The sequence below is a fragment of the Zea mays genome, chromosome 7 (assembly GCF_902167145.1).
Source record: "Zea mays cultivar B73 chromosome 7, Zm-B73-REFERENCE-NAM-5.0, whole genome shotgun sequence".
Lineage (NCBI taxonomy): Eukaryota > Viridiplantae > Streptophyta > Magnoliopsida > Poales > Poaceae > Zea > Zea mays.
In genome coordinates, this window is record NC_050102.1 from 163,711,781 (window position 1) to 163,721,555 (window position 9,775).

At 50.9% G+C, this 9,775-nt stretch overlaps 2 protein-coding genes across 8 annotated transcripts; one reads left to right on the forward strand and one right to left on the reverse strand.

The window, feature by feature from the left end:
* Positions 1-1,103: 1,103 nt before the first annotated feature.
* On the forward strand, positions 1,104-5,522 carry LOC100280895 (uncharacterized). The gene is made up of 7 exons (NM_001367147.1): positions 1,104-2,103; positions 3,401-3,535; positions 3,853-3,983; positions 4,059-4,269; positions 4,379-4,616; positions 4,708-4,858; positions 4,971-5,522. The coding sequence occupies exons 1-7, from the start codon at positions 1,113-1,115 to the stop codon at positions 5,307-5,309; spliced, it is 2,196 nt and encodes a 731-aa protein (NP_001354076.1). The 5' UTR covers positions 1,104-1,112; the 3' UTR covers positions 5,310-5,522.
* A 532-nt stretch (positions 5,523-6,054) lies between these two features.
* On the reverse strand, positions 6,055-9,683 carry LOC103633258 (ethylene receptor 4). Of its 7 annotated transcripts, none has more exons than XM_008654958.4 (4): positions 9,361-9,683; positions 9,105-9,149; positions 7,112-9,000; positions 6,055-7,009 (listed from the first exon to the last, which is right to left on the reverse strand). In XM_008654958.4, exons 3-4 carry the CDS (start codon positions 8,978-8,980, stop codon positions 6,311-6,313), a joined length of 2,568 nt encoding a protein of 855 aa, XP_008653180.1. In that variant the 5' UTR covers positions 8,981-9,000; positions 9,105-9,149; positions 9,361-9,683; the 3' UTR covers positions 6,055-6,310. The 7 variants fall into 7 exon arrangements, with proteins under 7 accessions (XP_008653180.1, XP_023156372.1, XP_023156371.1 ...); XM_023300604.2 differs by lacking the exon at positions 9,105-9,149 and adding an exon at positions 9,210-9,257; XM_023300603.2 differs by lacking the exon at positions 9,105-9,149 and adding an exon at positions 9,210-9,265.
* Positions 9,684-9,775: the final 92 nt, after the last annotated feature.

The window sequence follows — 9,775 nt, forward strand, 5'->3', positions numbered from 1 at the left end:
TAAACAATAGAATAATATGCGCAAAAATAAGTAACATTGAGTACCCAATGGAGAGACCAGTGCTCAAAGCATCGGTGACTTCATTCACACGAGATATTTCATGTGTATGTTCGATTTAGTAGATCGAAATTCGATGCATGTTAATGTTCGTAGTGCAGTCCAGTGAATAGCCACCAGAAAGAAGACGAACGGGTTCCCGCGAACAAGTCGATGTCACCCATGAGTCGATGTCGAGTAGGATCTTTTACAACGACGATGGTTTCGGAGGCCTGCTTACTCCGTGTCTTGTGCACGCAAGAACACAGAGCCGAGAAAGCAGAACACATCGTAGCAGTAGATAGCTTTGGTGGTGTTACGTGTGTCCTTAGATGGGAGGGAACATCTCTTCTTATAGGCACCAAGAGCCCTTTAGCTTCTAGGTTAATGCCACGAAAGTGCTATCAAATGACGGTAACTCCCGATCATCAAGAGACATAAGTTACTATAGCCATGAAAGGACCATCAAAAATAGTAACTCCCAACCATCAAATGCATGAGTAGGAGGGCCATCAAGACAAAAGGTTATCAAGACAATAACTCCTGGTCATCAAGAGCCAATTAACTGATCCACCACTAATGTGTCTTGGGATTTATTTGATTAGTTAGTCAATGGGTATTAACCCAATTAATCTAACACGCTTGGCATGACGTATTGATGCATCACCAATCACCGTGTACGATGTGTCGATGTATCGACCAGCCCGGCAAGAACAAATCGAAATCAACAGGGACGTGATTGAAATCGCCGTTGCCCTGCTGCTAGTTTCGAAGCATATGAAAACGTCAGAACGATCTTTTCATGCATGGTAGGCAGTCGGGCAGAGTGGCACGATACGGCGTTTGCAAGTTGCAACACAGTCTTCTTGATGAGCGCAACCACTCGTTGGCTGCTCTTGGCATGTGAGTGACGTCGCCGATTGGCTTCCCCCTGTCTGGCTGGCACCGGCGGAAACCACAAGTTAGCTGGTGTGGGCCTACAGATATTTATGGTTGGTTCCACTGTGTCAGTGAGTCCGTCGAGCCCCCACACGAGTCGGTCAACACCTGGGACCCCTAGCCTAGACACAGTGACGATGCACACCCGTCCCTTCCCTTCATTTATTTCGCTTCACACGGCCGGCTCTCCGCTCCGCCAGACCCGGACCGGCACCACGCCACGGCTCCGGCCATCACGCGCCGCGCACACCATGACCACGGTTGCGCACCATCACCACCTCGCCGCTGCCACCGTGCTCTTCTTCGTCGCATTCACCATGGCGCCTCTCGCCGCCGGGGACCCCGTGGGCCAGCTCTGCGGTACCAGCGGCAACTACACGCTCAACAGCACCTACCAGGGCAACATCCGCCGCCTCGCCGCCACGCTGCCGAAGAACGCCTCCACCTCCGCGACGCTCTTCGCCACGGACACCTTCGGCGCCGTCCCGGACATCGTCTACGCGCTCGCGCTCTGCCGCGGCGACACCAACGCCTCCGCCTGCAGCGGCTGCGTCGCCGCCGCGTTCCTGGACGCGCAGCAGCTGTGCGCCTACAACAAGGACGCCACCATGTTCTACGACCCCTGCCTCCTCCGCTACTCCAACCAGAACTTCCTCGCCGACCCCAGCAGCGATGGCCGCGGGACCGCGCTCATCCTCATGAACACGCAGAACGTCACCGCGCGGTTCAAGGTGTTCGACGCCGCCGTCGCCGCGCTCCTCAACGCCACCGCCGCCTACGCGGCCGCCAATTCGTCCAAAAGGTTCGGCACCGGGGTCGAGGCGTTCCAGAACTTCGACAGCAACCGCCCGAGGATCTACGGGCTGGCGCAGTGCACGCCGGACATGACGCCGGCCGACTGCCAGAGCTGCCTCTCGGGTATTATCCAGACGGGGCCCAAGTATTTCAGCGGGAAGCAGGGTGGCAGGATTCTTAGTGTGCGGTGCAACTACAGGTATGAGCAGTACCCGTTCTTTACAAGCACCCCACTGCTTCAGCTGGCGGAGCCTACCGTGGGGGCCCCGGCGCCCGCGCCCGCGGTGGTCAACGGAACTCCAACGCCACCGACGACCGGAGGAGCACGACGAGGTGAGTTCGCGGGATTAAAAGGCGCCATCTTTTGCATTCACGCGCATGGTTCACTATCTGCAATAGCCAATAGGGGAATTCAGCGTCAGGGCGAATGTATATATGGAACAAATTTGCTTCGATGCTAGTAGAATAAGGTCGTTTGGAAGCAACGCAGTTTTTAACAAACTAGTTTTTATCGTTTAGTTAGGAGAGACCAATTTCTTAGTTTTTTAAGAAACTAGTAATCTAATTTCTATAAACTAAAATATAAATAGGTATGTTTAGAGCCATTTCAATTTTCATAAACTAATTTCTTATAATTTAGATGCTTCTGAACAGGCCCTAAGTAATCCACATGTGTCAAGATCACTGAACACTGAAGGGTTCTTTGTTGTTTGTTTCCTTCCGATTAGTTTGTAAAACAATTTACACAAAGAACAAATTCCGTGCATCGTTTGCGCTAGTTTTCTTTCTATTTTCTTTTGTGATCTTGACTTCTATGCAGTCCCGTAGCTATCAGCTGTCTGCTCACTGCGAACATGGAACTCACACGACTCGGTTCCTGAGTTCTAACCGATTCAACATCTTGACCGACTCGAATGGTCTAGTCAGGACTCAGGAGCCAGCTGTAAGAAATAGGGACTTTGCTAGGACACTATAAATAACCGTGAGCCGTTTTTTTTATTTAGTTCGGATGGTTAGGATTATATGTTACTTATACAGAGATAATATGTGATACATATTGTATTTATTTAATTGTTATTTTTGGAAAAAAAATAGAATAAATAAGAAACGTTTTGATTAAAAAATGATTTTTTAGATCTAACAGATACATGTGTGATCCGTTGAATACAGTGAACCATTTTATTTTGCAAACTTGTATCCAATATTGAGTACGTGACAAGGTTGTCCTAATTCTGTGAGGTGCCTGACAAACTTATAAAAAGAATATATGTACCCTGATGTTGTATATGTATCATGTTAATCTCTTTGTCCGATTTATAATTTGTTTGACTTTTTTTTTACTAAATTTGACCGGCTCGGCTTATTCGATTTTTTTAAAGATGAAAAAAATCAAAGACATACTTAAAATATATTATATGCTAAACATTATCATAGTAAAAAATAATAATAATTATGGATTTTTTAATAAGACGAACCAGACAAACTTAGGGTAAAAAAATCAAACGAATTATAAATTAGAATAGAGACAAACTTAGGGTAAAAAAATCAAACAAATTATAAGTTGAAATGTACTGAGTATATTATTTCTTTGACATTCATCAAATTATTAATCGATTATTTCCATTTATAGGAACAACAGGAAATAAAACTGGTAGAGTTTTAGCCATTACACTGCCTATAGTTGCTGCAGTGCTAGCTACTGTAGTACTTTGTTCATGCCTCTGGAGGAGGAAGAGGAAAACACAAGGGAAGTCGTCACTACCAGGTAAGTCCCTTGTGCAGTTCAGCTAATTAAAAAATCCATTCTTTTTTTTTTCTTTTAGGGCTAGTTTGACAACACTATTTTTCCATTGGATTTTCAATTTCCTAAGGGAAAATGAACTAATTTCCCTTGTGAAAACAAAAAACCTTTGAGAAAATAGGGTTTCCAAACTAGCCATTATACGTTTAGAACTCAGACCATTTTCAAAAAAAAAAAACAAATCTTTTTGTACCATGTCTACACATAATAATCCTGTTATGAAAGTAGGAAAGCACTAATGTTTTAGACATCATTATTAATTACATGTTTCCTTATGACAGATACAACTAACCCTGAGGACATACAAAGTATTGATTCCCTCATTATTGATGTGTCAACTCTACGAGCTGCAACAGAAAACTTTGCTGAAGCCAATAAGCTCGGTGAAGGAGGTTTTGGTTCAGTATATAAGGTACAACCCATATATATCTTTTTTTTTTGTTCTACATTTTGCAGTTCTGGTACTCAAATATGTCCATTTGTACAGGGAATCCTCCCCGATGACCAGGAAATAGCAGTGAAAAGGCTCTCGCAGACTTCTAGACAAGGGATGGAGGAGCTGAAAAACGAGCTTGTGTTGGTTGCTAAACTGCAACACAAGAATTTAGTGAGGCTTGTCGGGGTTTGCTTGGAGGACCATGAAAAATTGCTTGTCTATGAATACATGCCCAACAAAAGCCTTGACACCATTCTATTTAGTACGGTTACGTACTCAGCGTCTTTGAGCAACAGAGAAATACCTGAAAATCTACAGCATGCATTTATGAGTTCTTTTTTTTTCTCTCTCTCTCTCTCTGCGACTGACAGATCACGAGAGATGTGGAGAGCTGGATTGGGGGAAGAGGTTTAAGATAGTTAACGGGATCGCCCGTGGCTTGCAGTACCTTCATGAAGATTCTCAGGTGAAGATAATCCACAGGGATCTTAAAGCGAGCAATGTTCTGTTAGACAATGACTTCAACCCTAAGATCTCGGATTTTGGCTTAGCAAGGCTATTCGGAAGTGAGCAATCACGAGATGTCACCAACCGCGTCGTCGGAACCTAGTAAGTGTTGTCAACATATATAGCCCTTGTATTCTATGACCTATATACATATGATCATACACTAATGTGCAACGCAATATTCTTGTCGTAGTGGATACATGGCCCCTGAGTACGCCATGCGTGGGCACTACTCTGTCAAGTCCGACGTGTTCAGCTTCGGCGTTTTAATCCTAGAAATCGTCACCGGAAGGCGAAATGGTGGCTCCTATAGCTCTGAGGAATCGGCCGATCTCCTTAGTCTGGTGAGTGCGTGTGACCAGTACAAAACCTTGTGCCCCATTATCAGTTACACTTGACAGGTTTAGAGCAACAACAACATCCAAGCGTGATCCTGTTATCTAATAATGCATGCAGGTGTGGGAGCACTGGACGACGGGGACATTGGTGGAGATCATGGATCCATCCTTGAGCAGCCTTGCTCCACGAGACCTGATGTTGAAGTGCATCCACATCGGCCTCCTCTGCGTTCAAGATGACCATGAGGACAGGCCGATGATGTCGACAGTGAATGTCATGCTTAGTAGCAGCACGGTGACCCTCCAAGCTCCATCGAGGCCGGCGTTTTGCTTCCCGAAGAGTGGCTTCAACTCAGAGATCAACTCAGAAGTGTACCCGCCAGGAGCTTATCAGTCCGCGAGCAGGTCGCCCATGTCGCTCAACGACGTCTCAATCACTGAGCTCGAGCCCAGATGATCCATGCATGGCGGCGATGAATTGATGATTCTCTTCTTCGAAGGAGTTTCTGTTGAGTGTTTGTGTTTTACCGCCTGGGCCGAGCACGTAAGTGTGACCCGTAGTATACAATGCAAAACCAGTAGACTACCAATATGGCGAAATATAACGCCTATTAGTCGTCCAATTACTTATGTATCTGTATGGCATTGCCTTTCAAATGTAGAGGAGAGTAGAAATGAGAACGTGGATAAGAGAATGTATCGGTGGTTCCTGATTCCTGAAAATGTCATCCCAGTATTGGTTGAAGTTAGGTGTTGTTTGATTCACGAAATGTAACGCAAAGGGTAACGGTAATGGTTTACACTTGATTACTGTCGGTAACAAGTTTGAATAGTCCGGTATCAATTTTTAGTATGGTATCTGATAACGGTTGGACTAAAACAAACATGATTTAACGTTATCACTTACCTATTACGTTACAACTTTGCTGCTTCTGGTTGGATTCTTGGGCGATTCGTCAGAAAAAGAAGGAGCAAAGAATGGTGGTGCTAGGAAGCAAGTTAATCCGAAAGACGGCAAGTGAAGCTTTCGGAAGGGCCTTGGGGTGGTGCCCTCTCGATAGGCGTATTTCTGGATGATCCGAAGTTGGAACTGGGAAGTTGATTTGGATGGTTGTCTGTCTTTTGCTGGCTAGACTGTTCAGTTCCTTTTGTGGCTTCTGCCTGTCTTGTTGGGATGTAAATAAGAAAGTCTTATGTAGTCCTTCGTAGGCCAAAACTTTTCCTGTTATCGTAGGCTCTTCACTGATCTCGTGATAGTGGTTAGAGTCTAGATAGGGTGCTGGCCGTGTTTGGTCTTTTGGATGTTTTACCACGTGGTGGCGGTTGTTTCAAACTTGCCTATTTCTTAATGAAATAGGGGGCTTCGCCTCTTCGTCAAAAAAAAAACCTATTACGTTACAAATATGTGAATCAAACGCGTTTCAAACAGGCCGCAAGTACATGGGGATCTATGATCTATCACCGGTCAGTTGTCGTTTTGGAGAACCCTGTAAAGCTCAGCTGCCAGCGCTGGCAGCGTGATGGACTGATGGGTTTGTAGATCACGCCATTCACTCCCGTCCGCTTGCACACGTCGCGAACGTCGATGCGGCTCGCTCTCGGCGGCAGTGGCAGCGCGACAAGTATGAGCAGCCAGCTGAACCTGTCGCCGGTGACCTCCCGGATCCTGAGGGCAACCTCAAACCCATCATCCATTGCAGTGGCGGCGTCAGCGATAGCTGCGGCAGGTGTGTGGAGGTCTACAAGCACCGCCTGCAGTACCAAGTACGGGGACTGGAATGACGGCTGATCGCCGCCGCCGGTGGCGGTGGCGCTCCCCAGTAGAAGGCTGAGGCAGCGGGCGGCCGATGGAACTGGAAGCACCTGGCAGCCGAGCCTCTCCAGGAGCTTCCGCGTCACCTCCCGGCTGGTGTCATCAGTGTTCAAGAGCAGGACGCGCAGGCCGTTGAAGTTGTGCTGAGGAGGAGCACTGGTGGACGGCGAGGGCACTCCGAATCTGCCACCGATGTGGTAGAATCCGCCGCCGCCTGCCGGGGAGGAGGCAGAGGGTGATGCCACTCCATAGACGAGCTGGAAGTGCAGGATGAGGCTCATGTGCTCTTCATGCTGGCCTCCGGACGCTGGCGTGGATTCCCACCACATCTTGCCGTTCATCATCTGACGACATCGGTCAGCCAATTTTAAGCTCTTGCTATGTTTCTAACTACATACATAGAGCAAACATTGTTTCGTACGTACATAGAGACAGACAGAGCTCACCTGCACGATCTTGTTGCACGTAGCGATGCTTAGCCGCGTCTTGGAGCTGGCTGAACTGATGCTGACGCTGGTGCGTCTTGTGATTCTTTCTTGAGGTCGTGGGCTGGACGAGAGCAGTAAGCCGTTTCTGAAGTGTCTTGTGATCCCAAATCGGAACCTGACGCACACCGTGTTGCAGCCAGAGAAGTTGGGGGTGATCCAATCAGGAAGGCCTGAGCCTGACATGGTCTCTTGGTCACCCACCGGAACAGTGTCCACGGCAAAGCAGAGGTCATGGCAATGGCATTCGCACTGGTCCAGCAGAACGCCAACCATGTGCAGCAGGAGGTGGAACACTCGCCTGTCGTCGCCGACCACCCAGCATCCGGCGGGCAGAGAGCTCATCTCCGCCCGATGCGAGAAGCCGAGCCCCCTGCAGCGGGCGAGGCACCCCGCCACGCCGGCCGCGTCCTTAACCAGCGCGCGGGGGTCGAACGGCCTCCGCGCCAAGCTCACGCCGGCAGCCGTCGGCGTCAGCAGCGCCGCCATGACGTCGTCGGTCAGCGTGGTGGAGAGGGCGCTGATCCTGGCCATGGCACCCACCGCGACCCTCTGCTCGGTGCAACGGAAGGCCTCGTCCTCGTGCTGCTGCGCCTGCATCAGGGAGAGCAGCCCCGCGACGGAGTGCATCGGCCTCAGCACGCCGTCGCGCATGGCGCTCTGCGAGGCGTCCCTGGCCCTGGTGGCCACCGCTGCGTCATGCCGGGCATGCACCAGGACCCTCTGCCGCTCGGCCAGCTTGTGCCGAGTCAGCTGCCACTCCTTCAGCACTGCCGCGTGCGACAGCGCCACGGCTAACTGGTCCGCCGCAACCTCCACGATCTCCAGCTCCTGCCTGCTCCACTCTCGTGCTCCTCCTCCTCCTTCTCCTCTGGGTCCTCTAGTCCTGTGATTCTTAGTGGTCGGAGCTGGAGCCGGAAGGACCAAGACCATGATCGCGTAGCTGACACCAGCTCCCTGCCCATCGGATAATGAGGATGATGCGTCGACGAAGTTGGACACTCTGAGCATCGGCATCCGTATGGCAGCCGCACCCGCGTGCCCATGACCAGACGTCGACGTCGTCCTCCTGAGCGCCGAGCCCGGCCTCAGCACCTTGGCGTTCTTGCTAGCCATGACGGCGGCCACGTCAGGGTCAGTGCTGCAAATGGCCAGCCTCGTCGTCGGGTCCTGGTGGTCATCTTCAGGCAGCCGATGTACCAGGTGCAGCAAGCTGGGGCCACCATCACTGGCCGCCGCCGCAGCCGCGGGCATCCAGACGGCGCAGCTGTGGAGGCCGAGGGCGTCAGAGAGGTGGAAGACAGCGGTGCGCAGCACGTCGGGCGCGAGAGAGGCTCCGCCGTGGCAGCCGCAGCAGACGTGCTTCGTGATGGCGCGGACGATGCGCGTGGCGGTCTCCTCGCGGCGCCTGACGAGGGCGACGTCGCGGTCCAGCTGGCGCGCCTTGTCCCGGAGCAGCGCCTCGCGGGTCTTGAGGCGGAGCAGCTGCGGGACGAAGGTGGGGAGGGAGACGGCGGCGACGGACGCGGCGACGGCGGCCAGCGCCTTGGCGGCGGTGATGGCCAGCAGGAGGCGGCGCGAGTCCGGGCGGGCGTAGGTGAAGATGGCGACGAGGTGGACGAGGCCGCAGAGCACGATGAAGGCGCCGAACTGGAGGAGCACCCACCGCAGCGGCGCGAGGTCGGCGCAGGTGGCGAAGTGCAGCAGCTCCAGCGGGATGGACATGTAGGACGCCCCGATCAGGAAGTCGCTCACCTTCTGCCACTGCACCAGCGCCTCCACGGCGCTGTCCTCGCGCCCGTCGCAGCCGCCGCTGCACCGCGCAGCCATTGGTTTTGGTAATCTTTAGGCTGTGCAAGAAACACACATACGAAAACCATATATGACACCTGATCTGGATTATGATGCGAATTAATGATTTGATTTACTTGCAGCTACTATACTATGTATCTACCGCGCGTCTCCTGGTTCACCTTGCACTTGCCATACAAGCAATTAGCTGAAAATAAAGAATGAGCCATCATCAAGCGCAACACAGTAGTCAGCTAGTATTTATTACCTCTCCAGTTTGTTCTGGCCAATGGAATTAAACTATATATCCCCGTGTCTTCAATCCTTGGGCGCATGTTACAGCTACTCAATAAGTCGAAGCACGATAACGAACACTGCTCATGCAGCTGGACTGGACAGATCAGCTGTTGGTAACTCACCAAGCGAGTCACTGGTGGGATATACAACAGATGAAGAGAGAGCCTCTCTGTTCCCGTTTCTCCGTGCCTTCGTTCTCACACTCAACTCCGAAGTGAAGAGTAGGGAACAAGAAGAAGAGATGAAGATGAACCACATCATGCATGCATTGCAGGGAGAAGAGAAGCGGGGGGATGAACAAGTAAGGAAGGAGACGGGAGCAAGACAGGTGTAGCTAGACTGTAGCATCGAGCCAAGGTGGTGGCAGCTGCTGCTGCGCTGCACGGCATTCAGAGCTAGCCATTTCATTAGTTTGGCCGCGGGTCTCCGACGCTGCCTCTAGCTGCTCGGGATTCCGTGAGGACTCAGGTACCACCATACCCATATGCCTGGTGCGAGTGCGGTGCACCGTCACTGTCGGAATCTAGCCTTTTTCGA